The sequence below is a fragment of the Takifugu rubripes genome, chromosome 1, assembly GCF_901000725.2.
Source record: "Takifugu rubripes chromosome 1, fTakRub1.2, whole genome shotgun sequence".
Taxonomy (NCBI): Eukaryota; Metazoa; Chordata; class Actinopteri; order Tetraodontiformes; family Tetraodontidae; genus Takifugu; species Takifugu rubripes.
Genome location: NC_042285.1, coordinates 9,757,399 through 9,784,707, shown reverse-complemented (window position 1 = coordinate 9,784,707; position 27,309 = coordinate 9,757,399). Strand labels below are relative to the sequence as shown.

The 27,309-nt window shown below is 41.8% G+C and overlaps 4 protein-coding genes across 6 annotated transcripts; 2 read left to right on the top strand and 2 right to left on the bottom strand.

Annotated features, from left to right (window-relative positions):
* Nucleotides 1-700: 700 nt before the first annotated feature.
* On the top strand, nucleotides 701-3,795 carry get4 (guided entry of tail-anchored proteins factor 4). The gene is given in 9 exon segments (NM_001083622.1): nucleotides 701-846; nucleotides 1,603-1,681; nucleotides 1,883-1,964; nucleotides 2,218-2,367; nucleotides 2,584-2,722; nucleotides 2,848-2,988; nucleotides 3,183-3,258; nucleotides 3,419-3,491; nucleotides 3,681-3,795. Coding segments are annotated over 9 exon segments (972 nt in total). The 5' UTR covers nucleotides 701-706; the 3' UTR covers nucleotides 3,773-3,795.
* Nucleotides 3,796-4,676: 881 nt separating this feature from the next.
* On the bottom strand, nucleotides 4,677-12,079 carry vps35l (VPS35 endosomal protein sorting factor like). 2 transcript variants are annotated; one of them, XM_029840245.1, is made up of 31 exons: nucleotides 12,029-12,079; nucleotides 11,633-11,684; nucleotides 10,980-11,079; nucleotides 10,667-10,846; nucleotides 10,476-10,595; nucleotides 10,382-10,406; nucleotides 10,209-10,285; nucleotides 9,950-10,078; nucleotides 9,782-9,866; nucleotides 9,644-9,700; nucleotides 9,353-9,449; nucleotides 9,195-9,242; nucleotides 8,949-9,042; nucleotides 8,580-8,780; nucleotides 8,429-8,475; nucleotides 8,207-8,318; nucleotides 7,994-8,110; nucleotides 7,853-7,906; nucleotides 7,693-7,773; nucleotides 7,554-7,616; nucleotides 7,369-7,454; nucleotides 7,018-7,098; nucleotides 6,860-6,923; nucleotides 6,610-6,708; nucleotides 6,450-6,527; nucleotides 6,256-6,370; nucleotides 6,006-6,145; nucleotides 5,730-5,895; nucleotides 5,480-5,598; nucleotides 5,231-5,377; nucleotides 4,677-5,128 (listed from the first exon to the last, which is right to left on the bottom strand). In XM_029840245.1, exons 2-31 carry the CDS (start codon nucleotides 11,647-11,649, stop codon nucleotides 5,030-5,032), a joined length of 2,898 nt encoding a protein of 965 aa, XP_029696105.1. In that variant the 5' UTR covers nucleotides 11,650-11,684; nucleotides 12,029-12,079; the 3' UTR covers nucleotides 4,677-5,029. The 2 variants fall into 2 exon arrangements, with proteins under 2 accessions (XP_029696105.1, XP_029696102.1); XM_029840242.1 differs by lacking the exon at nucleotides 12,029-12,079 and having other exon boundaries at nucleotides 5,231-5,380; nucleotides 11,633-11,690.
* Nucleotides 12,029-16,647, top strand: zdhhc16b (zDHHC palmitoyltransferase 16b). The gene is made up of 10 exons (XM_011605044.2): nucleotides 12,029-12,166; nucleotides 13,347-13,614; nucleotides 13,691-13,885; nucleotides 14,516-14,604; nucleotides 14,682-14,710; nucleotides 14,801-14,934; nucleotides 15,270-15,349; nucleotides 15,558-15,681; nucleotides 15,746-15,816; nucleotides 16,005-16,647. The coding sequence occupies exons 2-10, from the start codon at nucleotides 13,369-13,371 to the stop codon at nucleotides 16,105-16,107; spliced, it is 1,071 nt and encodes a 356-aa protein (XP_011603346.1). The 5' UTR covers nucleotides 12,029-12,166; nucleotides 13,347-13,368; the 3' UTR covers nucleotides 16,108-16,647.
* mms19 (MMS19 homolog, cytosolic iron-sulfur assembly component) lies at nucleotides 16,583-27,253 on the bottom strand. 2 transcript variants are annotated; one of them, XM_003961531.3, is made up of 31 exons: nucleotides 26,951-27,253; nucleotides 26,459-26,507; nucleotides 26,005-26,105; nucleotides 25,836-25,921; nucleotides 25,619-25,693; nucleotides 25,222-25,291; nucleotides 24,937-25,065; nucleotides 24,787-24,848; nucleotides 24,283-24,369; nucleotides 24,112-24,186; nucleotides 23,913-23,990; nucleotides 23,668-23,806; nucleotides 22,727-22,881; nucleotides 22,542-22,620; nucleotides 21,975-22,100; nucleotides 21,818-21,899; nucleotides 21,533-21,630; nucleotides 21,262-21,423; nucleotides 20,556-20,711; nucleotides 20,370-20,469; nucleotides 20,012-20,114; nucleotides 19,819-19,890; nucleotides 19,605-19,731; nucleotides 19,429-19,535; nucleotides 19,005-19,061; nucleotides 18,722-18,908; nucleotides 18,536-18,618; nucleotides 18,262-18,426; nucleotides 17,723-17,782; nucleotides 17,490-17,590; nucleotides 16,583-17,413 (listed from the first exon to the last, which is right to left on the bottom strand). In XM_003961531.3, exons 1-31 carry the CDS (start codon nucleotides 27,036-27,038, stop codon nucleotides 17,383-17,385), a joined length of 3,090 nt encoding a protein of 1,029 aa, XP_003961580.2. In that variant the 5' UTR covers nucleotides 27,039-27,253; the 3' UTR covers nucleotides 16,583-17,382. The 2 variants fall into 2 exon arrangements, with proteins under 2 accessions (XP_003961580.2, XP_029696081.1); XM_029840221.1 differs by having other exon boundaries at nucleotides 26,838-26,965.
* Between the last annotated feature and the right edge of the window lie 56 nt (nucleotides 27,254-27,309).

Below are 27,309 nucleotides of genomic sequence, written 5' to 3'. Positions count from 1 at the left end.
CTCGCCCATTTTGTCTCCTGTGCTGAAAAAATATCGAAGGTCATTTTATGCTTGTTATGGTCAAACGCAGTATTTAACGAGAATAAGTGAACATCATAAGTACCGGTACACAAACACTGTTTACATAATTATTATTGCACATGGGCTAAGTACCCAGACCGGTTATTTGGCGTCATCTAGTGTCCTACTATGCGCACAACAAAGTTTTTACTGCAAAATATTGCAGGAACTAATCCTTTTCTTTCTAAATTAATTATTTTGACGATATTTCAATGCTAGCTAAATACGCCAAGGGAGCAAACAAAAAAAAAGAATCAAAATGACTGACTATTGCCTTAGGCAATTGATCAAAATTTGATGTAAAACGCAATTGTATGTTTTAAGTTAACCTAAAAAAATGCAGTGTATCTCAATAGACAGTGGGCTTCACCATAGATAAAAACCAAAAATGGGGACCAGTGACATGCAAATATAAGTTGATACAACATATGAAAAGTTGCTTGTAAAGTAAACAATTTCAATGTGGCTCGTATGGTCAAAATGGGCTTTAAATATCACTAAAAACATTAGATCTGTGTCAGACTGAGAGAGATAAATATTTCCTCTCCTCTTTTGGGCCAGGTACGGCGAGAGAGGAGGGTCCGTTTTGAGCCAAGAACTCCGGCTCTGTCAACAGTTCAGGCGCTGCTGCGGCTGCAGAGCAACGATGTCGGAACAAGAATCTCTGAGGTGTTCCAGTGCCAGAAACCGTGGAGGCGTCCAGCGGGTCGAAGGAAAGCTACGAGCCAGTGTCGAAAAGGGTGATTACTATGAAGCACATCAAATGTATAGGACGTTATATTTTCGGTGAGACTTTTTTCCATTTTCGTACGTGTATATTTAGTAGTCCGCTGGCTCTGGGGCCTGCCTGTCTGTTCCATAGCGTTCGGCTGTCAACCGTGCTTATGTCCCTGGTAAATTCTCATTGGTTTTAATCCAGGCTAGTCCCGCCCCTTTACGAGAATCTGAGTATTTGTGTGGCTGGATGTGCTGTCGATCTTTAGCTGCCTAAAGCTGTGCTAACGATAGCTAGTTAGCTTCTTTAACTCTACAGTATGTTAAGCAACCCATTTAGCAATAGCTGAAGAGTAATGCTAGACAGTAAAAATACATTATGCTTCTTTATATCAGTAAAAGATACACGTGAAATGTGTATGTGGAGGAATAACTATGCAACCAGTGTCGTTTGTTCAACGCGTGTTGAAGCTACACAGCAGTTAGCATAGGGCGAGACAGCTAACATTTGTAGTGCAATACCGCTTTAGTAGTCGTGATTTACAGCTAGTTACGTTCGTTAACTTAAGATAATGACAAAGGTCTTGGCCTAAAAACAGGTTGATTATTTTTTTCCGAGGATATATTTCATTCACCCATTTGAAAGACTGAAATATTAACTATAACATTTTCATGTGTATATTGGTTATTAAAGAGATCACTTGTTTGTTTTTCCCCATCTGGCAGTTTGCTTTGACTTAAACCTAGTTGACTAATCCTAGAGGCCAATGGCGTATGGTCACCATTCCTCAACTTGTCATGTTTCTGTGATGCTGTTGTATTTTCCAGATACATGTCACAGGCGAAACACGCTGAGGCCAGAGAGCTGATGTACAATGGAGCTTTGCTCTTTTTCAGCTACAATCAGGTACATTCTACACAAGACATCTGCTTCATTTGCTCAGAGTATATGTGGAAAAATCATCAATTAGTTTAAAAGCACAATACTCAGTTGCATAGTTACCAATATCCCTAGGAGCCCACTTGGATGTGTTACATGTTTACTTTGTTTAGTAAGATGGAGTTCGTAAATAAGAATGCGCTTGTCTGTGTTTTAATCCTTAATCAGCAAAACAGTGCAGCTGACCTCTCCATGCTTGTATTGGAGGTGTTGGAGAAATCCAAGGGAAAGGTGGAAGATGAAATATTAGGTTTGTGGCAGCATTGAAACTGTGTTTTATAGTTTTGCAATGTTTTATGAATCCGTCTACATTTGATTGCATCTTTCAAGTAGTCAGATATTTAATGGATCCAGTTTGGATTAGCTTTAATGCTTAACTGAACCGTTTAGCTATATTTGTTATCTTTATTTTTATTGTGGTATGCTGTGCTGTGTTAAATTTGTGTTTGTAGAGGACCATGCCGGTCTTGATGATATTGTGTGTTTTTTTTTTTTTTAATCAGAATGTCTGGTTAAGTTGTTTAGTCTGATGGACCAGAACTCTCCAGAGCGGGTAGCATTTGTATCCAGAGCCTTGAAATGGTCTACAGGGGGATCTGGCAAGTTGGGACACCCAAGGCTACACCAGCTGCTGGCTCTTACCTTATGGAAAGGTATGGGATGGTGAAGGACAGTGTATGCTTCTTGCAATAGTTGATCATCGACAATAGTGATTAACATTGTAATCGTTCTCTTAGATGTCACAATTTTGTGACATTCATGTGTTGTGTATCTCAGCGATGCTTCTCTATCTCCATTTCCTGGATTGGACACACCAGTCCTTTTGTGTATTCTGATTTTACTGAAGACTTGATCTCTGCGTGTTTTAGAACAAAACTACAGTGAGTCTCGTTATCACTTTCTGCATTCATCTGACGGGGAGGGCTGTGCACAGATGCTTGTGGAGTATTCAGCGTCACGAGGCTTCCACAGTGAGGTTGACATGTTTGTGGCGCAGGCCGTCCTACAGTAAGTGTTATTATTCTGAGCTGTTACAAGCTTACAGCAATTTTTGATGAATTGCTTGTCTGTATGTGTTTCTCATGCCCTTCTTCCCATGTTTTTATCCTATTGTGCTTAATTCCATCCTCCAGGTTCCTCTGCTTAAAGAACAAAAATGGTGCTTCCGTGGTGTTCAGCACATACACAGAGAAACACCCGTCCATAGAAAAAGGCCCCCCCTTCGTCCAACCTCTGTTAAACTTTATTTGGTTTCTGCTGCTAGCAGTGGACGGGTAAGAGACAAATATAATTCAATGTGTGGATTTATTTTTTTGTATTTTATATGGTGTAAAATAAAACAAAATAAAGACCCAAATTTGTGTACCCAAATCCTTCCAGGATCTGAACCCACAGCAATATAATAATTATGACATCCTTGATCCATTTTACAACTCATTCAGTTTTGTGTTCTTTTGTGTTTCCACAGAGGTAAATTAACAGTTTTCACAGTGTTATGTGAGCAATATAAACCTTCTCTGAAGAGGGATCCCATGTATAATGAGGTGAGAGTAAAAGTGCTTTGTCACATCAGGCATATTCACCTGCCTAATTTTGCACAAAACTGTGTTAGCATTGAGATGGACACTAGACTTGTATAAAATGTGATTTATAGTGGGTTTCTTTCTTATAACCATGGCCCTGTTCCTGTTTGTGGCTCCTCAGTATCTCGACAGAATAGGGCAGCTTTTCTTCGGCGTTCCACCCAAACAGTCTCCATCATACGGCGGCCTGCTAGGTGAGCCGGTTCTTTCATTTCATAAAGATTTTTATTTTATTTTTTTAAATAGTTGTGTGTAATTGGACACAAGCTTTGTCAGTCATAATGCTGAACTAACTAGCTTCTGTCTTAGCTAATTCCTGACAAAACTAGCAATTTTGCTAAAAGTCAAAAGAGCAAGTAAAACAACTGTGTTGCCTGCTGCAGGAAACCTGTTAAATAGCCTGATGGGTTCAGGTGAGGAGGACGACATGGCCGAGGAGGCCCAGGAAGACAGCAGCCCTATCGAGCTGGATTAATCCCACCTCAGGACAAAGATTAAAAAGCAAACAACAAAAAAAGAAGACAGTCTGTGTCACCTCTCTCCACCTCTGTGTTGATGGTGAGATGAGGTGCTGGTCTGTGTTTTCAGAGGCGTGCTGGTTCCAATAAACACCCTACACCAAACTTACTTCTTACTCATCCAATCTATCTGGCCTCCAAAACATGTCTCAGCACTGCTGAGTGTTGACTTTTGATACTGTTTCAAAACTTCCCATATTTAATTGTTGGAAAATTAAGTACATTTTATTAGGCAGTGAGGAATTGGGATCAAATGTCTCCCCTTAATGTTGTCGAAATGATCATTTCGAGGGGTTTTTGTCAGAATACTACAGTCTTTGGCACTTTTTGTTCAAAATATTTCAACAGACCTCATGTTACAGTTCTATGGAAAGATAGTGATGCATTTGCGCTCTACTGTGGCTACGTTAGTGTGAGGTTGTCATTAGAATTAACAGTAGCTGAAGGAAATCTACAAAGGGGTAGAAGTAAATTGTCTTGAAGACTTCAGTATGAGGAAAATCCACATTAAACTGACTTTTAGGTTCCTTGACAGCACTAAAAGATTCAGACACCTCACAGCTATTTTTCCCTTCAGATACAAGAACAAGAGTTTTTGTGTTGACCTAAGTCTTTTTTTTTTTTGGAATTCCACGTTTCTGGCAGTGAATAAAATGTGACCAAATACCAGAAGAGCATCTCAGCTGTTGGTTTTTGATCTGAATAATTATTTTCCTTTACAGATGTAAAAGAAAGTGTTGCCTTTTTGATGATTCAGTAAATGATTGAATAAACTACAACTGAGAAAAGTTTGAGAATGTAAAGAAATAAAGGTTCTCTCCTGTTTTATTGCATCAAGAACAGTAGAAAGAAAAAGCAAAATCAGAATTAAATAATATTTAATGTGTGGGGAAATGAATAACAATGGATTAACATTTGTCTACAAATGCATGTAGTGCATGCGTGGAAGTATAAACCAAAAGTATCACATTCTAACGTGTTTTTTTTTCCTATTACCGGTACACTTGACACATGAGCACTGTAGGCAACAGTCATTCCTGGCTTGTTTGGTACCTGTGTTTCCATTCTGAGTTAGTGGTTTAGTGACATATTTTAATAAGTGATGGAAAATATTCAGTGACAAGCTGTATACAAAGTGTTTCCTAAAACACAGTAAGGCATTTTTTTCTTTTCATCTTCGTTGTGGTCACATGTTCTTGACCCGTGGCTGAGGTTCAGGTGCGAGACTGCAGAGCCAGTCTCTGGACAACGTCTGTCAGGTGGGTCATGTCATGCTGCTGGGCCTGGTGTTTGATGCACTCCAGAGTCCGAACCTGATGGGAAGGGGTGGGGGGGAGCCTGTAGCTTTCATGATCAAGCATCACCACAGCAGAGGCTTGAAGAGTGAGGCTGTACACGTCTGCATGTGAACTCACCGACATCCGGGTCTCACAGTAGCCATGTTTGTGGCTGAGGTTCCACAGGTTGACGGACAGCTGGCTCAGCTTGTTGTTTCTCAGGTCTCCGTGAGCCAACACGACACCAAACAAGGAAAAGGCTAGAGCACCTTGACGTCGTATGCTCTGCTGCAAAGACAAGTCATTTCAGAAAACAACTGTGCCTCATTAGCATAACGGAACAACTAGTTCCGTCACATCATTTTGGTCTTAGCAGTTTTGCCTCACCTCATCTTTGCTGAGTGCTTTCAAGTGGTCCAGGATCTGTCCAATCAGGGTCTCACACAACTTATTTATTTCTGATAGGAACTTGGGGTCTCCACCATATAGTGTCTCATTGGAGTCCACTGAGACCCAGAAAGTGGAAAAAAGTTTGCTTATGAATTTGATTTTTTGAAAACATCCAGATTGCAGGAAAAAAGAAATACGTTTATCAGATTGTTTTACGAACGAAAATAATGAGCGTGTGCAAAATTACTTTTAGGGATGGAGTAGAGGTAAGTTTCCTGGCTCATGGCCGCCAACAGTGGCAGGGCGCTGGTGTACACCCGTACCTTGGCGTCACTGTTATCCTCCCAGGTGTAATCCTGGACCATATTGAGCAAACCACGGACCAGGTAGAGCACGCCGTGCTCCGGGTGATCCTACCATCACAAACACGTAACACTATACATGTGACTATTATGTTGGGTTTGAGATCTGTAAACAGGAGGCGGATCATTTTGTTCTGAGAAAAGGAGATAATTTGTGTTACCGGGACAACGAGAAGCGTGGCCAGGAAGTTGTTGATGAAGTCCAGCAGGAAGTTCTCTGAAGAGCGGAATTTCCCTTCCACACTGATGGAGCGAGGAACCTCTGGTAGGATACTGACTGCTGCTTTGAGGAAAGCGTCAGCTAAGGGTGAAAATAAATCTTAAAGTAAACCAGGAGCATGGGAAAAGAACCAGGGAAAACAACAGAATTGGGAAAGATCAATCCGAAAATAAAGGAAAACAGCCTCTCACCCTGAGATAAACACTGGTTGGCTAATGCGACCTGACCAGACAGCAGATAAAGGTTGAGGCGGCTGAAGATGTTGCTGAGTGATGGGATGGTGATGAAACTGTAGGCGGCACATGCCTGGACAGAAATCAAGTCAGAAACCAGTGGCAGCACAGAGCTCTTTTCCCTCCGTGATCCCAGTAAGAGAAGAACTCACTCTGACAAAGGCTGCCGTTTTTCTGGAGTGATTCCCTTTCATCACTTTTCTGGTTTCCATTGCCAGCTGGTTAACCGTCTGGAAATTATAAAAATAAATACAAGTAATTACAGGTGGAATGCAACAAAAGCCAAGATGAATTAAATTGATGTTTACTAACGTGAATGAGCTGCACCAACACCGGCTCTAGGTTACAGAAGGTAGCTCTGGCCTCCACACAGAAGCTCAGCTGCTGCTCAAAGTCACGGCCAAAAGACACCTGAACCAGATGAGGAACGACTGTTCAGTACATTCAGTTTAGCATCGCTTAGAAAAATAACAAATGTAAAGTGAAATAGTGACAGGTCCATTTGTTTCTGTGGATTTACCAATTATGATTTAAGGAATAACAATGTTCTGAGGAGGCTCACCATGCGGATAAAGCCGATAATGAGAAGAGCCAAAGATCTTTTCTCATCTTCCAGAGTGAGGGCACTGCAACAGCAGAAGAGATGCATGCTTGTAGCTAAAAATATAATATATTAGGTAGTGTACACACCCACACACACACATTGCACTGATGCCCTACTTGACAGAGTCGTGCATGGTTTTGCAGATGTGTAACATGGCGTTGAGGATGACGGGGTCCCTGGTGGGCTCCACCTGGTTTCTGTGGGAGAACAACATTTCCTTAACATAAGCGAGAAAGCATCATACGTCACGAATCTATGCAAATACAGAATTCAAAAGAAATGTCTACTTTAACTGTTGTTATTTTGCGGACATTTGTTTTAAACTGCATAAATGGGGCTCGAGCTGCCCCAAAAAATAAGTTTGATTTTTAAATAAAATCGTGGGAACACAATCCACGGGGATTTTCTATACACCACAAAACTGAGTACCTCAACATTGTATTTAGCTACAATCTACCATCTCTTACTTGAGGAAGACATCCGTGATGGATCTGCAGACCTCCACTCTTACACTGTCCTTCTGGAACATGTCAAGAAACGGCAGGAAACGCTCCTGGAGGGACGGGAAAAAAAAGCAACATTGAAGAATACTTTGGAACTATCTTTTAACAAGAAAACATTTAAGCGTCTGAGGTCACGGGGGCCGACTCACAATCGAGAACAGGACAGAGAAGTTGTGGAAGTATAGGAGGATCTTCCTGATTGCTGACTGCAGCTGCAAACCAAAGACGGAGTGACGATGAACAGGTTCACTTTTAAATGAACAGAGTGTGAGCAAATGAGCTGCTTACCTGAGGATAAGCATCCTCAAATGCCCGGTCAGGGGTCATGTGTTTGATGATGTCAGCCAGGATGGTATTGACTTCACGTTTCTGGGAGCAAACAAGAGAACTGTTAAGGTCTACATAACACACAACGTGGCATCTGTTCTTTTTCGCTCTGCTTTCTCACTGTGAAGTGTCGGCAGGTGAACTCCACCCAGATCTCAGCACAGTTGATGTAATCCTAAAAAAAAACCAAAAAAACCCTCAGGTCAAATGTGTACCACCAATAAGAAAGATCTGAGTGACAACAGTAGTGTTCCTACAGCACCTGAGGGCTTCGGACTTTGGTGACCACCTTCCAGGCTTCGTTCAGGATTGTGAGCCGCTCAGACTCAGGGGGGTCGGCACAGGCGAGACTGCGTCCCAGAGACCCAAACAGAAGGTGCTGGACATGGGACAACAACAGTGCGTTTTATTTTCAAGCTTTAAGGTTGCTGGAAAGCCAACCTATGAGTCCTTCTGCTAGTTTGTGACCTCTGACCTTGGGGAAGCCAGCCTCGTCACAGTCTTTGATCATAGCAATGAAATCGGTGGCACGGGCCGCAACAAACTCAGGTCTGAATGCCCTCATGACTGAATTCAGCAGCAAAGCACTGTGGGAACCATGCACACACTGGGAGTAAGGAGGGTCTCGTACGCGTAATGTGTCGCTGAGCACAAATACTGTACTCAAATCCCTTCTGGGATTTCAAAAAACACTCACTTGTTGCCCAGGGTCTTACACCTCTCCATCATCTCTGTCAACAATGACTGAAATAAAAACCAAAAAATATACTTTTGACTTTTGCACATAAACTGGCAAATTTCACATCTTTTAACATGAGAAATGTAGTTAAAACTGGGGAAACATTCACCTCTGGGGCTCTGTAAGCAATGCACTGCAAGATCCAGTTGATGGCAGGTGAATAAAGTGTCAGGTACTCTGGCACCTCCACCCTCTGCAGAACCAGCTGGTTCTGCACGTTTTCGCCGCTAATCTGCCGGAAGGTGCCTAGCAAATCGAAGAAGTTGCGGTTGAGGTTGTCTTTCAGCTGTGGGGCCACTTCCATGCCCACCTGGTCAGAACAACAGCTGTTACTTCCATGAACAACGCCACACTCAAATTGGATCCAGTTGATGAAAACTCTATTTACAATTCCAAGGACAGCATGAAATAAACCGGGGGGCCCGAAAGGTAACAACAGAGGATGAGAGAGGAGAAGGGGAAGGAAAAGCGTCTTTACCCTGCAGAGGTAGGCTCGTGCGTACGCTGCAACTAGAGGGTCACCGATCCCCCTGATCATGGCTGTCAGGCGAGGAAGAATCTCCTGAATACCACTGCACAGGAGGGGGACATGGAAACTCAATCACACATATGCCCCTGCTCGTGACTGCCTACTATTTGTCAACATATCTTCATTGTGAGTTAGGATTTTCTTTGTTCTACAATGCTAAAAATATGATTCTGATTTGTAAAATAAAACGCTTACGTTTTGCTCAGGAAGCGGTTACACTTAAGGATGGCTGCCTCAACGTATCTGTTCATGCATGTCAAAGGGTAAAACATATGTCTGAAATCTTCTCCACGCAAATAAAGGTAATGGATGAAAGAGATGAGGAACGTTGCCATGTCATGAAACAAGGATACAATCTGGGCAGAAGCTCTCTGATGGAGGCAATTTTGAAGAACCAGTTGAGACACGTCTCTTTGGCCGTGTCATTTACATCGTCCACTGTGAAGCCGTCTGAGGATGTATTAGAAAAAACATAATGGAACTGAAATGCTTCTAAATAATTCATTAATTAAAAAACTATATATGGGGAAACATTCATTCTGCACTTCCAGAGATATTACATAATATCTTGTTTGATTTTGTAAAATTAATATCAAAAGTAATGGTTGCACCAATGAATGAAAATCACAACCACCCATTTTTACCTGGTAGGGGTCTTGGGTCAGAACACATGGTCCAGATTCTCTCATACACTAGGCGGCCTAAAAATATGTGAGACTGAAATCAGGAAAAACAAAACGCTCGCATTATCACTAAGAGTCCAACAAGGCACAACTACTCACCGAATGTGTCGAGGATATCAGTGATGAGAACAAATTTGCTAGGGTAGAACTGGATCACAGAGGTGTCAGACAGGAGCTTAGCACACTGGAACACACATCACGGATCAACAGTGAAGACAAGTTCTAATGTTGGAGAGGTGTAAGCATAGGGGACTGCTGTGGTGCTACCTGGATGACAATTTTCAGGGCTTTGACCTTCTGGTCAGCTGCCCAGGCTTCTTTCAGGGACTGGTTCAACTCCTCAATGCGGTTGGCATAATCCTGCTGAGAGAGGTTAAGCAACTCTCTCTGGGAACCCTGCATATCAATTAAAATGGTTAGTCAGGCAAATAATATTAAAGGAAACATTTATAAAATTTACCGTAAGTTAAGGAGGACCTAAAGGAATTAACACAGAGGTACTTGTTTAAATATTAAATACACTTACCTCCTCTAGATCATCAAGTTCCTCTAATCGGGTACGAACTTTCTCTGAAACTGCTGAGCCCGGACTTGGAGCTTTTCCTTTAGTGACAACAGGAGCCTCTGTTAGCTTTAGATCACAAAAAATGCCCTGTCTCCACAGTGCTTAAATTCAAGTTTGACATAAACATGTCATACCTTTATCTGACCCCATGAAAAGATTCTATAAAGAAAAAGAGTTTCAAGTCATCTGGTCAGTAAGAGTAAGAGAACTTCTTATTTTAAGACTTACAATTGAAAGTTTCTCTGTGGTGGTGAACCGAGCGAGGATCTCTCCTCGCTTGGAGGACCAGGGCTCAAAATCTGGGCCCAATGGGTCCTCCTCCTTGTCCCTCTTTCTTCTGCCCAGGTCCTGGAATATATTGTAATGTACACTAATGTAAATGACATTTAAATCAAAATACCCCTGCAGTTTGCACTCACCCCTGCGGAGGTGCTGTGTTGCATCCTAGGAGCCTCGCTGGCTGATGCTGCTGCAAACATGGACAGAGGGTCTGTCCCATCAAGCATGGAGCTCAGCGGATCTGTGGGCACAGAGGATGAGGACGAGGAAGAGGAAGTACTTCCTTTGCGGGCCCCACGGCGGGTTTTTGTATCAGTCACCTAAAGAAAGTTGAAAATAGCTCAGATGCAAACCCATCTTCAGAGTTGCATTATGGGTGAATGCATGAGTATATGGAATAATTATAAGGTTTATAATGAGAGCTCAAGAACAAGATGAAGACAGAAAGAATACCATGATAGGTTTGAGGGGATGGTACTCTCCAAACTCAACCAAAAATGGCTCAGGCCGGAATTTCTGAAGCTCTGCTTCATAGTTGCGACCACGGGAACGCCTTGTCAGACAGGACACAGTAGACAGATATTAGGTATTTCTACTGGCAAATAATTACCCTTGTTTACAATTACAAAAGGAAAATAACTTGTAACAGTGACAAGTCATTATCGCTCTAATTTGCACTGTTTTTTTTAAAAAAAACAAACAAACAATTTTTCCAAACATAATCAGCAGTGCAAAACCTAAAAAAAATTACAAGACAATCATTGGCAAGCGATGGAAAACTCATTTTGTCTTAAAGCAATAAACCTGACAATGTTACTAAATTATGAAAACATCCACAGAAGGTAAACTCAACCAGTCTGAACCGTTGTTAAAGTGGCCATTTGATTTAAAGCCGCCCATAACCAAAACAAACCATGGAAACATCTAAGGCGAACCTGCAAATATGTTGTCATTCTATTTGGCCATGACAATTTACATGGAAGCTCATTATATGCGCATATGTATTTCATTCTGATTCCTTAAAGATATTTAGCACGAAAATAGGAACATCCAACTGGCTTTCGTTAATGCATAGACTATTTTATAATGAAGAAAAAGCTACTCACCACTGAACGGCAGCCATTTTTTCTAACCATCACATGACTTCCTGGCAACTTCCTGGTTAGGACATCGCAACAATTTTTTTGGAAAAACATTTTAATATCAAATGAAAAACGGATATTATAAATAATAATAATATAAATGGCAAAGTTATTCATAATGTGATAATGTTATAACGTTATAATGTCACAACAAGAGCTCAACTACATTACCCAGGATGCATATTCAATCTATCTGCTTCCAAGGTAAAAAGAGGTCTGACTTTGGATATAATTTAGAAAACTTTCTTCAGTATAAATGGGGTAATTTATTGGGACAATATAAGCAATTCATTTATTGTCAATGTGATATTGTATATTTTTTCAAACTTTCTTTAACTACTTGAAGAGAAAATATTTTACCTTTGTTGCTGCTGTTGAAGGAAACCTCTGTACAATAGACAATCTTTGACCACATCCTCTGGTTTGCAGCAGTTTAAGCTATCAATGTAGCCTTACTATGTCTTAGCCGGAGCTGGATTTGTCTGTTTACCTGATCAGGTAACCGTTCTTTTGCCATATTTCATCCTAATTCTTCGAATGTTTTGTTCTCATCTCCAATCACATCGGCGCCTTTTTGCATTGCGATGGGAGGTAACAGTGCGCTAACAGGGAGGCAGGAGGCACATTGGGGCTAATAATCAGGTTTTGTCTGACCTCGACTAGTTTAAACTGTTTTATCATGACATTTTGTCTTAAAATTCTATTTTTTGATCCTGGCCTAGCTAAAACGATAAAGTTAAAACTGTGTTGCTGTAACATTTCCACCACCATAGGGTCGATGGTAGTTAAATTATATGTGAAATAGTAATGTTCTTGCGTCTGGTCCAGCGGTAGTTCAGGGGTCAAAGGTTTCTACCAGTGTTTTTATTTGCACTAAAATATTATTTTATGAGTGAGTAATTATGGATTTACATGGCATTGTATTTAAAAAGTACACCCGAAATGTTTATGCTAAATTTATTTGGGATTTTGTTATTTCAATATCTGGAATAAAAACACCTACCAGTTCTTGCAGATAATGTTAAATTCATTATGAGAATGATTTATCACTATAGGGGTCTGGAACAATTACAGTAGTGTTATTTGCTGGATGAATATGTTCCTGAATTATTGATGCTGCAGCTGTATCAGTACTTTGACAGATTAAACAGGTATCACATATTTTCATTACACTTTTAGGCTTATATTAACATCTTTGTGTTCAAAACGTTAATATGGAGCAAAATTAGCAGTTACTGCTTCCTGACAGGTTTTTAAAATTTCATAATCGAATGTTTAATGCTGTTTTACAAGCAGAATAGCCTTAAATTTACTATTAGGACAGTAATATACTTGCATGTCCTCGAACAACATCAGGACCTTAAAAGATTCCATGATTCTGGCATAAATCTGGTTTTGTCATAAATTATTAACAGCAGTAGAGCTGCGGCAGTGGAGCGCTTCTGATCGCCATGGTTCCTGTTCATCCTGCCATCTACCATAGAAGATATTGAACATTAGCCTCTTCTGTGAAAATGTGTGCGAGCTGTTGGATCTCGGCTCACTTTTTGCTCCGAGGTTCTGCGCACAGACGGTTGAGATGACGACGGAAACCTTAATCGGGCTCCAGAACCTGCCGTTCTGTGCTTTGTGTGTTTGAAACTGCTGTTGTGTGTCTGTGTGTGTACATGGACTCCAGGACAGGTGGGGGCGGCGGTGGCATGCGTATGGGCAGCAGCTGGCGGTGGCAGCTCACTCGGGCCATTCGGCTCGCCCTACGCTGGTGCCGGGTGTGCTGCCCACGGAGAGCCAGCAAAGGAGGAGGCTTTGTGAAATGGTGGATTTACTGCAAACTGCTGCTCAAGTCGCTCTACTTCAACAGCCAGAACAACTCTGACACCCTGCTGGACTGCGTGTTTGAACCAGTCTACTGGATAGTGGACAACGTGACCTGCTGGTTTGGAGTGGTGAGTTGCAGGTGTTTCACTTCCCTCTCGTCTCGCTCGCTCTCCTCCTCCTCACACACTTGTCATCCTCCTGTAGGTGTTTGTCTCCCTGGTCATACTGCTCACCACCTCAGTTGTGCTTATCGTCTACCTGTTCGTCTTACCTGCGATCCTCAGTAATTATTCTTGGCATTGGGTCATCTGGCACCTAGTCTGCGGCCACTGGCTCCTCACCATGGTGGTCTTCCATTATTATAAGGCCACTACCACCTCCCCAGGACACCCACCCAAGGTAGGAAATAAGGCTTCAACTCCAGTGTCCCTGTTTTATCCATCAGTTAGATGTGAAGACATTAAACTTTAAATTTAGAACTATAAATACTGTAACTTAAAAAAAAATTGTGATTATTCTCAATAGTCTCTGGTCTTGACCACTTTATCCCTTTCGGAGTCACGGGGAGGGTGCACATATGGGCGAAGGCAGGGTCCACCCCTGGATGAGTCACCGGTTCATTGCAGGGCCATATGTTAGCTTTTGTGGGTTTGGTACCTTGCTCAGGAGTACCTCGGCAGTGAAGTTGTTCTACCACCAGAACATCTTTCAAGTTTTGTCCGCACTGGGGCTCAAACCGAGAACCCTCCGCGTCTCAGCCCAGTCCTCATCAGACTGAGCTACCACCACCCTGGTCTCAGTAGTCCATTGTATATTCTACAAAAGTGAAAAAAAAAATCTAAATTCTGCTTATAATATATATTATGATATGAATAGCTTAATTATTATTTTTAATGAATCTATTAACATATCTTAATGTCATTGAATTATATTTTGACGTGTTTGAATCTAAAAATATGAATTTTCTTTTGTGGCTTAAATATCGCTGCTTTCTGTACTCTGCAACAATGTCCTTTTTGTTCATTTTAGGCTAAAGTTGTTATTCCCTCGGTGTCTTTCTGCAAGAAATGCATCATTCCAAAGCCAGCCAGGACACATCACTGTAGCATCTGCAACACGTAAGGGAGGAATAGCAACACCATGACATTGTTGTTGTTTTCAACAATCATAAATGAACCTCTCTCCTACATTATAGGTGCGTGTTGAAGATGGACCACCACTGTCGTATCCTTTAACAAAACCTCTCTTCAGATAAATGTGAGGGTCTTTACATTCTCCATTTTTTGATCTGATTTGGACTCAACATGTTCCTAGCCTGGTTGAACAACTGCGTGGGACATTTCAACCATCGCTACTTTTTTTCTTTCTGCCTCTACATGACCCTAGGCTGCATTTACTGCAGCATCAGCAGCAAGGACTTGTTTCTGGACGCCTACGGCACCATCGAGGTGAGAAAGGACAATTGCAGAAGACCACCGTGTGAAACAGGAGATCTGAAATAGATATTTGCGTCACACTTTCCTGATCCAGGATTTTAAAGCAGCAGCTGCTTAACAAACTTCTGTTCATATACCAACAAATTATACATTGGGGAACATGATCCAGCATCTTCAACATAATGAGCAATGCAAGCTCGCAGATCTTTGCCAAGTCTAAACAGTCCAGCATCACACCTCTTTAGAGGCGCTGAAGCCTTGAAGTTATCAGATCATGATTGGTCAAAAGCTGCCTTAAATATTGTTAAATATACGCTAAAATATCCGCATCTTCCCGTCTCTACCAGAGTCAGACCCCCTCCCCCAGCGATACCTTCAGTGTGACCACCGCTAACAAGTGTGTCATCTTCCTCTGGGTGCTGACCAGGTACGCATGTTTCCCACCTGATTTAATTTTCTTGATCAATTTGTCCCTTTTTGGGTCACGGGGAGGGTGCGTGGATGAGTCGCTAGCTCATTGCAGGACCCTATCTGAGCATTTCTGGGTTCAGTACCTTGCCCAAGGACACCTAGGACATGTGCTCTGAAGGTTTTCTGGTTGAATAAGTAAAGATGACCGTTTGTTTCCCCCACAGCTCGGTAGCAGTGGCGCTTGGAGGACTCACCCTGTGGCACATCATACTCATCAGCAGGGGGGAGACCAGCGTGGAGCGACATATCAACCGCAAAGAGAGCAAAAGACTGTGGGAGATCGGAAAGGTAGACACAGCGCTCTTTGTGCATCTGCAAAGGCTTTTTAAAAAAAACTGTTCACTGTTCTCAGGTTTTTAGGAATCCATATCATCACGGTAAAATAAACAACTGGAAGCTGTTGTTCGGTGTGGAAAAAAGGAGGTGAGTTCAGGTCCCATCGTCTTTAAAATGAGCACATTATTACCAGAGTTCACATCCCAGTTTAGTGTCTTAGTGCTAATGACGCACAGCTTTCTTTCTTGCTAATTCAAAACCAATTTGATGCTGCCAGACCTTATATTTCAAAAAGGTTGGTGCAAGTCTTAAAGCCTGTCCCTCTGCCCCCCCAGTCACTGGTTCACGCGGGTTCTGTTGCCATCTGGACATCCCCCAAGTGAAGATGGTATCGTGTGGGACTATGTGTTTCACAGAAGAGACCCTATGGCCGTCTAATCTTTACATGGGTCCACTGTTACAGGAACCTGCCACCAGGTCTGGCCGCAGTCGTCATCACCTGCTAAACACAAGGGTGGCAGCTCTGCTAAAACCAAGTTTTATTACATTACATACCCATTCAATTTTCAATCCCAGGAGACTGGGACCGTGGTCAGTGTGGGTCAAAGCCCCTGCACTCCTCAGTACTTAACATATCCTTTGACAAAGATGTAAGAAGCCCAGTGCCTTCTTTGGCTGTTGAGCCTTTAAATAAGAGAGTTGTCGACTGTAAATTTAATTCCCACACCATCACGAGGACGCTGTGAAGTGCATAGACGTTGCCATGGAAACTTGTCCAGCTGCAGCATCATTTCTAGTCGCTGGGAGCTGTGCTGTTTGATTTTTAAAAAAAAAGAAGAATGAAATACATGTTTGATAATGTAAAATATTCTAATTATCCTGTGATATTTGATATCAAAATGACAGCAAATGTTTTGAATAACTACAATGTTTTAATGACATGTTAATTTATTCATTAAATATTGTCCTTGGTATACATTGAGACATCAGCCAATCCAGATGACTGAAGTGACAGCATCAATATGTGTTGAAATGTTGAATATACAAAATGGTGGCACACTCTAGTCCTAGTTCAGTGTTCATCTGACACAGATGTCATTATGTAAAATGAGCTTTAAATTTTGATCGTCATTGCACATGCGATATACGCAGATTAATCTTGCCCCAGAGACCAAAAGCCAGTAGGCACATTCATTTTCTCCCAGTTCAACATCTGGAACAGCAGGATGCACATGTGCTGCTTCTTTACAGAACCATCCCAGTGAGGAGGCATATGATGGAGACACAAAACACAGAAGAGCTCATCTGTTCACATTCCGTGTTCATCAGCAGATATAAAAGTGAGAACTTTGGCTAATGCAAATGTGATGCTGATAAACAAGAACAATCTTAAATTTGTTAATTGAGAGAAAAATAGGTTCATACAATAACACTGACAATTTCCTGTTATTTAAACTGAGTAGTAGACGAATTCCATCCTCTCACCTCTGTATTTAATGTAAAGTTGCATTTAGTCTCATTTGTACAGAAGATTAGAAACAGGTCATTTTCATTCATTTAACCTCCATAAAACTCCATGGTTGATCCATACACACTTGTGCATTCATGACAATACAGACATTTCAGTGAAGTTGGGGCTGAGCAGCTCTGATGCCCGGGGCTGGTCCGTTTCACTACCCTACATCTTGTTTTAAAGATTTAGTTGACCTAAAATCATCTCCCTCCTGGACTTCCCAAGAGGAACCTAGAGGGCAAATAAGACAGGGTCATTGGAGCAGAGCACAGTGACTGTTAACCTTTGTGACTTTTCAACAACGTACCACTCTGCTCTGGCTTGAACAGCCTCTTGCCTGACCAGTCTCTTCCTGTCATCCAGTGGCCGAGCCAGAGCTCGCAGCACTCGAGCCCGAAACGGCAGCACCTGAAAATATCATGCAGTGGGTGGTAAAACTCTGGACTGCAGTATTTTGAACAGCAGTGCACACAGGCACAGATCAATTCATTAGAAAAATGCAGAAATGCTGCCTGGATGTGGAGGATTTAAGACTTTTACCTCGTGCACAGGAAAGTGCGAAATGGTTTTAATGCAGCGCAGCGATGCAATCCTCATATTCTGAGAGAAAACAAAAGTTAGAGCTCTGGATAATGAATGAATCGTAAAACATGAAGGTGCAGACATGTCACGGCACAGCACGGTTCAGGATAGTGATGATTCTAATTAACTGCAGTTTTCTCTGGGCAGAAGGAAGGACATTTCATTCATTAAACGCTGTACCTCCTTCACTGGCATCTCGGGTGAGAAACACAAGGAGAGGCAACACAGAAAGGAAATGAGAAGTATGAAAACTCAAGTTAACTCTGCGACAAGCATATGTGAATCTTGGAAAAGAAGCAATGCGTAGTTGCTGCCCACTAGTGGTCAAAAACAACAATGGGTTTTATGGTCCCCATATGCAAATCACAAAGTGAATACTGCCACCAAATGCTGTTTACACCTCCAAGATCTAGCTTTAAAATGAAGTTGCAAATAAAAATTTAACTAGAAAATCACCATTGAACATATTTATACACTGCAAATGATGTGAAACTAACCATGGATGGACTGGAGGTAAGTGCCAGAAGCCTGGAGAACAAAGCCTCCAGTTGCTGTATGAGAGCTGGTGGAGGGTCCACAAGGACAGGCTGCAGGCAGGACAATGTGGACAGCTGGACGCCCTGATCAGGACATGACAACGCCTCTAACAGCAGAGACAGGAGCTGGAAGTTCACAAATACTTTAGTAACGCTGATGTTTAGATGGATATAAGCAGGTTCTGGTTATAAAATATATGTATAAATGTACATGGACAGTTTGCTCTGGACTCACCGCTGGAAGCTCAGTGACCTGAACCTGTTTGGGTAGTTTTTCCACAATGTTTGACAGAGCCTTCAGGTAGTTAGGCTTCTTCTCTGTGAGGAAGCAAAGAAAGGTCAAAACCTGAGGCTTGCTTACATTGAAACTACTACTACAGAGCTGTTTATGAACAAAGTCAGCCTTCAAAATTTCGACTACCTTGACGTGCAGCATTGAATCCCTGGACCAACTTGGGAGAATTCTCACTGAAAAACCGCTGGCGGTACATGATGCGCACGTCGGCGTGGCAACTGCGGTTCAGGATGTCGACAGAGTCAGTCATCAGCAGAGAGAATCCATCTGCTGCCAGGAGGCCCAGGTGGTCATCAGTGAGCAGAGAGAAGAGCTTAGGAAGATGAGCGAGGGAGAGGGAATCACAAACGGCGTTGCGTTTAATGTGTGCATAAAACCATGATGACATGAGAAAGTGATGTGTGTGTACCTTGTCAGTCAGTGTGGTGATCAGAGGGTGGTATCGAAGAAGCAGAGCTTTGGCAACCTGTAAACATCAGTTTCTTTATTGCTCTAATGGCTACTGACAACATACTCAAGTTCTTCTACTGATCTGTTTGTCAACTTACACTGAATCTAAAACTACAAACTAACTAACTTAGGTGACAAACGCATGCCCACATCATAGCAGCAATCATAACAACCAAAACACATATAAATTTGAATGTGCACTAGGACTTTTAACCCTGCAGTTTTGGGTGAACTTAATAATGGAATGTCTTATCAGCCAAAGTATCAGTATTATCTACTTTATTTCAAATATTCAGGGCTCCATGATGTCTGGGCATCATTTGTATTAGAAAATACAAACATTTTTACTCTGAACCAGCATCAGCCACTGAAAACAGCCTTACCCAGATCATGAGGGTGAAAGCCTGGGAACGCAGAGGTGAAGATGTAGAGTCTAATTCACTGCACACTCTCGCCATCGTGCCCTGAATTAGTCTGTCGAGAGAATCACCTGAAGAACCCAAACCATTACAATTGATCTGATGCTGAACAAAACGGAGGTGAGCAGACGCAAACTAACCCTGCGGTCTCTTGTTAACAAGCCCAGCAAAGCACTTTGCGGCTGAGGAGTAGGACAGCTGGTGGCTGCATGTGCAGCTCATCTCCTCCAGCTGTGATAGCAGTCGGTCAATCTGGGGCACCTCCACCTGGACAACAGCGCACAAACCTCAGGCCACATCTTCGACAACACAGCACAACACTGCTTTCTATTGAAGCTTCATTTTGAGACTCACACTGCGAGGTAACGTGCACACACATGCCATGAGCAGACAAACCAACTGGGACTGTCTCCAAGAATCCCCTGGCTGCAGACGAAAAAAACATAGTTTTCAAGAACTTGAGACAAACTGAAGCACTGCAAAAAAACCAAAAAAACAAACAAACCAATATTTAATAAAAGTATAATTATACAGACAATATACCAACCTTGAGCAGCTGGAGATGTGAAGGAAAGGAGTTATCAGGCAAAAAGGAAACATCACCATCCAAGAAGAGCGACACAGCTCTTGAGGCCGTCTGTCCTGCTAACCTAAAGACACACAGCATGAGTGACAACAAGTACAAGATGTAAAATACATCAGTAATGTAAGAGTCAATCGAAGATCATATTTAAATTTAAAAGGTTGACAGTTTTAACTGGTTCAAATCTAGTCATAGAATTACCAGAGTGTTACAGTCCTTGAAAATAAATCTATAAATAAGATGAAATAAGTAATAATAAAAAATAAATAATAATAAGATCTGATGAAATAAGAAAAAGACATCATGCTGGGAGTGTACTGACGAGGGTTGCAGCCTGGAGCAGGCGGTGCTAATGACAGAGACTATAGCGCACAGGACGGCCTCCTCCAGGAGAGGACTATGATGATCAGAGGGCCCCTCTCCTGCAAATGTGAGGAAAGTAGGTTTTTGGTTTTGCTGTAAGGCCACAGAGGTGAAAAGCATCATTTTTACTGTAGAAGCTGCTCACCCCGCAGTGCAGCCTGGAGAGCCAAGCATAACAAGCGTGGAATGATGACATCATGGAAGCACCGTCCTGTCTCCTCAGTGTCCTGAGCTCGCGCTGCTATTTTCTGGAGGCAGTGACAGGCCAGTACCACCTCAGCCACTGAGAATCTGGTGCTACCTGAAAAAACGTACGTACAAGTCAGCGCAGCTGCCACATTTCAGCAAATGTTTCACAATAAAAGCCTTTTTAAAAGAAGATTTCCCTGTCTGCTGAAGGGATGTTCTGCAGGAATTTTTCCTTAAGACCCCCAACCAATCTTGAAATATAAAAATATTGCAGCAGGAAGACCTATAAGGCTAGTTAGGTTTAGTGAACGGGAGTGTAAAGAAAGTTATTCTGGCTTTTTTCTCTGATTTTTATAACAGAACTACATTCAGGAGGCGTTCCCATTTCTCCAGAGATAAAAATTTTGAAAAAAAAAAAGAAAACCTCACATGAACTAACCTTAAAACAAAAACATGACCATGGAGGATATAATCGGTTACAAATTTAACTAATTAAGTCCATCACAAACAGGTCCAAACAGGCCCCAGTGAACAGCCAACAGCATCAAACCAGGCTCAATATTACATTATTGTAGAATAAAACCTCATTAGTCAGACAAAAGTGTGAAACTAATCACAGGGGGCTGTAGACTAGCTGCTACCTCTCTCTCCAGACACATTACCTGTGTGTGCTGAGCTGAGGACCTCTAAGAGGACAGGTGTACTTTCCAACACGACGCTTGGTTGAGTGGATGCCATAGCTAGGGCAGCCATGCATCGTTGGCGCAATGCATGATGGGAACTCTGCTCAGAAGCCACAGTGTTGTTGTCCTGATCCATGACCTCTGTCATGATTAAAACATTTATGAGGTTTAGACAGAACATGCTGATCCGCACATATACACTGTAGAAATTTAGCTTAGTGCATATATTTCTTCTGAATTTTGTTATTACCAGAGAATATCTCCGTCTTCAATTTTGGAATAAGTTTAGCAATAAAAGTCGCTGGATACAGCTCGGCTAATGCTCCAACACACTCCACCACAGCAAGACTATTGGAAGAAAGATACAAAGACACAAGATTTACATTTAAAAAAAAATAAAAAATACAGCTGACTCTAGACTATTAAATTAGTCATCCTGCTATAAGACAGACTGCTGCAACACCATAAATTCACATTTGAACTTTCAAACTCCAAAAGTCTTCCAGAGGAGAGCAGATGTTTAACGCAAGCAGACCTGACTCTGTCGTCGTCCTCTGTCAGCAGTAGTCTGGTCAGGTGATCCACAGCCAGCTCGATATCAGAATCCAGCAGCAAACCTGAGAGATATGACATGTTCGTCGTGTTAGAAGTGGAGCTGGATTTCTGACCGTGCACCATGTGGCCTCTCTCACCAGTTTGTTGTGCCAGTAATGTAAGAACCGAGGCAGCAGTGATCTGCAGGCTGGCGTTAGTCTCCACCAGCGCTGAAAACACCATGCTGCACAGAGACGGACGGAAGGCTAAAAACAAACTCTCTTCTAATAATTGAAAGAAAACAAAGAAAAAAATATGTTAAACAATCAGGGGATTTTCTGTACATGTATACACAAAGCCTACGCAAATCTTAAAGCTTATTTGCATTGTTAAATCATATATTAGTACATTAAAATAAGTTTAATGAATGCATATATTAAGTAAACATCTGAAAAGAATTGTTACAGAACAAAGTCCTGTTTTTATATTTGACATACAGTAATTTAAATCCTTCCCACCAGTAATATGTATGACTTCCTTATTCAATATTTATCTTATAGTAAGTTTTGATTTGCTAGTATAAAGCACTTCAACATGCTGAAACGTCTGAAATCGCAATACTCCAAATGACAGTTGCTCACGTACAAACCTGCAGGTTTTAGTCAAGAACAAAATCCAAATCCAAATCTTTCATACACACCGAGATGACATAAATGGGTACTTGCCATGCTCTGAGGACTGGCGGGGTTTTACAGCCTGCATGAATTTCTGCACCACCTCCAATAATGTTCTTCTGTGGGAACACTGATCAGAGAATGCATTAGTTGTGATCATTCTGACCAAAGATGTTAAATAGAAAACAAAAGCCACATTTTTATTAAATCTTAAATGACAGGGGGTCAGTTGTTACCTCTGTCCTGCTGTGGTACTGCTCGGTGAGGAGAGGCATGACAGCGGATGTAATGATGTGACCCGCCCTGTTGGAGGCGCTGCATGCTGCCTGTAGCAGTTTGGCACTTGGCCACACGAGTTTCAGGTCTGGCTCACAAAGGTGGTGTTTGCAGCCTGGAACAACACGGAAATCAGTGCACTTAGAAAACCACACAGACAAATAGACAAAATTATCTGCCCTTTTTTTCTCATCCATCCTGAAAGTTTTGTAGCATCTCATCTGCTTTGGCAGCATCATCCCCCCCTCCATTACCACAAAACAGAGAAGTGTTTTGAACTCCTTATAGAAAACAGTTGTATTAGCTACTTATCCAAGGTGCTCCCTTAAAACAAATATGCACCTAAGATGTTGGTTGTGTTTGCTGGCCAAATAAAGCATTATTTATTAAAGGGAGTTCTTCCACTGTCAGCTGCTGGAAAATTGAGTTTCTCATTTCATTCTCAGTGCTGTGTTGTTGTTCAGCAAAGTCGTAGAAGCTAACTGAGCTCAAGATCACACCTAGATAACAACAAACTTCTCGGGACATGAGATCGGAAGAAAACAGCGAATAGTTCAGGAACTACGATGATCTGGCTCGTCAGGTTAATCTGTCATTAAATAATCTAGTAAATCAGATTCAGATTAATACTTTCCTCTGCCAGAAAGAAAAAAGTCTAAAGCATGAAGAAAATTCAATCACTCTGGTGTCTAAAAAATACTACTTAATTAACACCAGATCCTTTTCTTGAAAACATTGGGAAGTCATGCTGCCTTTTACGATGGCACAATATAATTTAATGTGAAGCATTGAGGTCACGGTCATGAAATTTCCTGTCCACCTACTGCAGCTCTCCGCTTCTTCTGTGTTGTTATATTTATAATGTAAATTCATCTTATGTGTGAAGATTAAGTTACTTTACCTTTGAGAACAAGTTCAAGGAAGGAATGGAGAGAGTCCTCAGAGTCAGACTTGAGGACAGAACGTGACAGGCAGGAAGTAAGTGCGGTGACGGCAGCAAGGGAAGCAGACTCGATTTTCTCACTCGCTGTCTGAAACACCTGCAGTGACCAAGATTGTTCATTATCATTACTTTGTAATGATATTATTAAATCCTTTATCAATAGCGGACTTTATGTTGTACAAATCTCAAATCTCACAACGTACCTCTCTGCGCAGTGATGCCCACAACCCTCCTAGGAACTCTGCCAGGTCTTTATGTTCATATCCTGTAACACAAGCAGTCTGAAAAAAGAAATAAGGCTCAGTCAGAGGTACAGCTACAGATACTCAAAACCATTTCCCCCACCTACATGTGGTTTGAGTTTTTTTTTTTTTGCAAATCAACTTAGAGAAGAGTTCTCACCAGAGTCTGTAGCGAGTCTAGCTTTGCACTCTGGACATCCGAGTCCAGCTTTTCGATGATAAGTGGTAACAAAAACTGCAGAAAACACAAATGTCTCAATCAAAAAAAAAAAAAAATGCTGCTATACCAGGTGGACAGAGAGGCACAAATGAGTGGAGACTACGGCCCTACCTCAGCAAACTTAGGCGTCCCAACAAGGACGTCTCTCAGGGTCACGACCAGTTCCTCTCTGGTGATGCCATGGGGGTCGTTAGGAGGCTGGAGCAGGCGATACAGAGATGAGAATAAAACTCCAGCAGAGGTTAGTGTGGCTGGACAAATACTGCAGATATTTCAAGTTCTCTAAAGATCTCACATTGACTGTCAGGTTGGAACTCCATTAAACCACAATTTCCAGCAAATCAAAAGATTTAATAGGATTTAAAGTTATTGTGATACATGTGGAAACTTTTGGAGGGTTGAATAGGTTTTCGAAACTTAATGGCCATCCTTGTGTTACACTAAATTACACATCATAGTCTGTGGTGACTACTATTTTTCTCCAGAGAATAAACAATTGACCTTCACGTGGCACACAGACGGATATCACCACCAGATGAAGAGCTTATTATTGCTCCTGTCTGTGTTGCTTTTGTCAGCTCTGGGGCAAAAACAGCTGAGCAAACAGGGACTTACGGGGGCGAAGTCAATGGGGAAATAGCAGGACGTCACTTCGAACATCTCCTCTGTGAAACTACCTGAGAAATCAAATGAGGAATAATGAACATACAAAATCATACTGAAACTGGAGAAGTAATCAAACAAAGCTCACGTTTGTAGTCTCACCTAGTTCATAACCTCGGTGGATGATGTTTTTGGCCACCTGGAAGGCCAGCAATAGGTTACGAGGATCCCTTTCGCCATCCATCGATTGCACAAAACCAAACACAAAGTCTGCACCCAAACCTTTCAGTTCTGTTGACAAAAGAGCAATAAATCAACTAAAATTCTATTTTTCGTCACTGTACCTGACCTACAAGATGACCCTGCGGTTTGCACTAAATTCATTTAAACTCCCAGAAGAGCCACCATCCTTATAAGATCGTGTGGCTCCAATGTGTTGTTTCTTACCAGCTTCTCTGGTCTCCATCAGGTTGAGGAGCATGTTGTAGACACAAGCTCTCTCTGCCAGCATCAAAGACTGGAGAAAAACAAGCAGAAAAAGAAACAAAAAAACACAGTGTGATCCAGGAACAAGTTTATCATATTTGCCACAGATTAATTTAAAAGGAATCATCATACTTCAAGAGAAAATATTCAATTTTCAGAGTATTATGATAAAGTTCCAGTGTGAAATGTTTGGTGGCATCTAGTGGTGAGGGATAAACTAACAATCAATCCTAACAAATACTAAAGTTCCTATTCAAGACGCCAGCTTGGAGCTGCTGTAGAAACATACATACAGCAATCAAGAATCACAGGAAGCTTCCAAAAGCGATAACAATATCTTAATTGTACAAAGTTTCACCTGAACATGAACATCCTGAAACAGAGCCCTCAGCATGGCCACAGCGGAGCCAGGAGGCAACACTGTGCACTTTGTCTGGAAGAGATAAAAGACAAGAAACAGGAAGTGACTGCTGGCCTTCACCACAAGATAGGAAACTCTAAACTATCCTACTGACAGTTTCAGTGTTTTTCTGTGGATGTCCCTGATATCAGAAATCCCAAATATAAGGCCTTACCAGCGCTCTGAGTCCCTGTAAAACAGGAGGAATGACGACATGATGGTCTTTGAGACGGTTCTCATAGAAGGAAATAAGCACTTCCACTGTAATAAAAGGAGACAAAGCCACTGCATTAAAATCCTTAACATAACTGACAACTTTTTGTATAGGTAAAATGGACGGTCACCTTCTGCCACAGTGAAAACACCATAGCACTCCTGTAAGACTTCAGACAGGAGCTGAACTCCTCTGGCTCGAGTGTGAGGCTGAGAGCTGGTCAGACTCAGGCTAGAACATAGGAGGAGAGGAAAGTTAACATTAACAGTGTGCAGTGACTGAGTGACACAAAGGGTTAGACTCATAAAGAAACACTGAGGAACATAATGTATATTTTTTATTTTAAAAAAATATGTGTGAAATATATCAAAACATATATAATCCTTGTACGGCAGAGATAGCTGCATTTTTAAAGAAAACATTCAGAATGTAATGAAAGTTAAATGGTTTATATTTTAATTACTTCAACTAATAAAACTACAGTAAAGAGGTCCTAGAAATGAACAAGACTTTATGAACAAGGGCTCCAGGTTGCACATCTGTAATGGCTGGTCTGGAAGCCTGTAGGAGAGTTGAGCTCTTACCCAAGTGCTTCTACTAGCTGCACAATGGTAAACTGCCCGCCTTTGACACCTAAGAAGAGAAGCCAGATGAGTAAGAAGGTGTTCAAAACACAACCAATTAGACACAGAATGCAGGCGGTTTAACCATCTACAGTATTTTCTCGGGTCAAAGGTCCAGAGTTCACTGACAGGATGCTTTCACCCGGAGACAAACACGGCGGCTAGCAAATAACATGGAAGCACGAAACCCCCCTTATCAGACAACTGACAACGCGAATACCTGCCAGGACTCGATTCAGACCACGCTGCCATTGTGATTACAAAAGAGATCTGTGTCACATTGTGTATTATGGAGGGAGTCAACCACACAGGATGTCGAGGAGCTACTTTAGCTAGTTACCGTCATGCCGTTCTGTGCATCCTTGAATTGGCACCTCAGCCACGGCACAAAGGCTTTTCTCGACGAAATTCTCTGAAATAGTGTGGAAGTTAGTGCGTTTAGGCATTATTTACCCGTCGCCGTGTCTTTAGCCTTGCTGTCTTGTAAACCAGAGACATATTCCTCCACCAGGGACGGCAACAACGAACTGTCCGCAGCCATCGTGCCTTTTTGCTCAGACCGCGCATGCGCGAGCGGAAAGTTAGGCGTGAAGCGGACCGCAAATACACAAACTTTTAATCAGGACTCATAATAAACATCGCTGCGTCATTGTTTTGCCGTTTAGCGCTATTTATAATACTTGCATACCAGCAGCATATAAAAAAAAGCTTTCTTGCGCGCTGCATTTAGTGTCAAATTTACGAAACGGGAAAATCACTGTTACAAACTGCTCGCTTCGGTTCTTAACAATAGACCTATAAAATATCAAAAA

Excerpts from the sequence above, each read along its gene's own strand:
- vps35l (XM_029840242.1), bottom strand. Across the intron at positions 10,596-10,666 it reads AACACAGCACCTCCGCAGGG|GACCTGGGCAGAAGAAAGAG; the intron begins GTGAGTGCAAAC and ends AATATATTCCAG. Across the intron at positions 5,599-5,729 it reads CCTCTACTCCATCCCTAAAA|TGGACTCCAATGAGACACTA; the intron begins GTAATTTTGCAC and ends TCTGGGTCTCAG.
- zdhhc16b (XM_011605044.2), top strand. The coding sequence starts at position 13,369 with ATGCGTATGGGCAGCAGCTGGCGGTGGCAGCTCACTCGGGCCATTCGG. Across the intron at positions 14,711-14,800 it reads GAAGATGGACCACCACTGTC|CCTGGTTGAACAACTGCGTG; the intron begins GTATCCTTTAAC and ends ACATGTTCCTAG. Across the intron at positions 15,817-16,004 it reads TTCGGTGTGGAAAAAAGGAG|TCACTGGTTCACGCGGGTTC; the intron begins GTGAGTTCAGGT and ends CTGCCCCCCCAG.
- mms19 (XM_029840221.1), bottom strand. The coding sequence starts at position 26,943 with ATGCCTAAACGCACTAACTTCCACACTATTTCAGAGAATTTCGTCGAG. Across the intron at positions 21,900-21,974 it reads ATTACTGGCACAACAAACTG|GTTTGCTGCTGGATTCTGAT; the intron begins GTGAGAGAGGCC and ends CATATCTCTCAG. Across the intron at positions 18,619-18,721 it reads ATTCAATGCTGCACGTCAAG|AGAAGAAGCCTAACTACCTG; the intron begins GTAGTCGAAATT and ends GCTTCCTCACAG.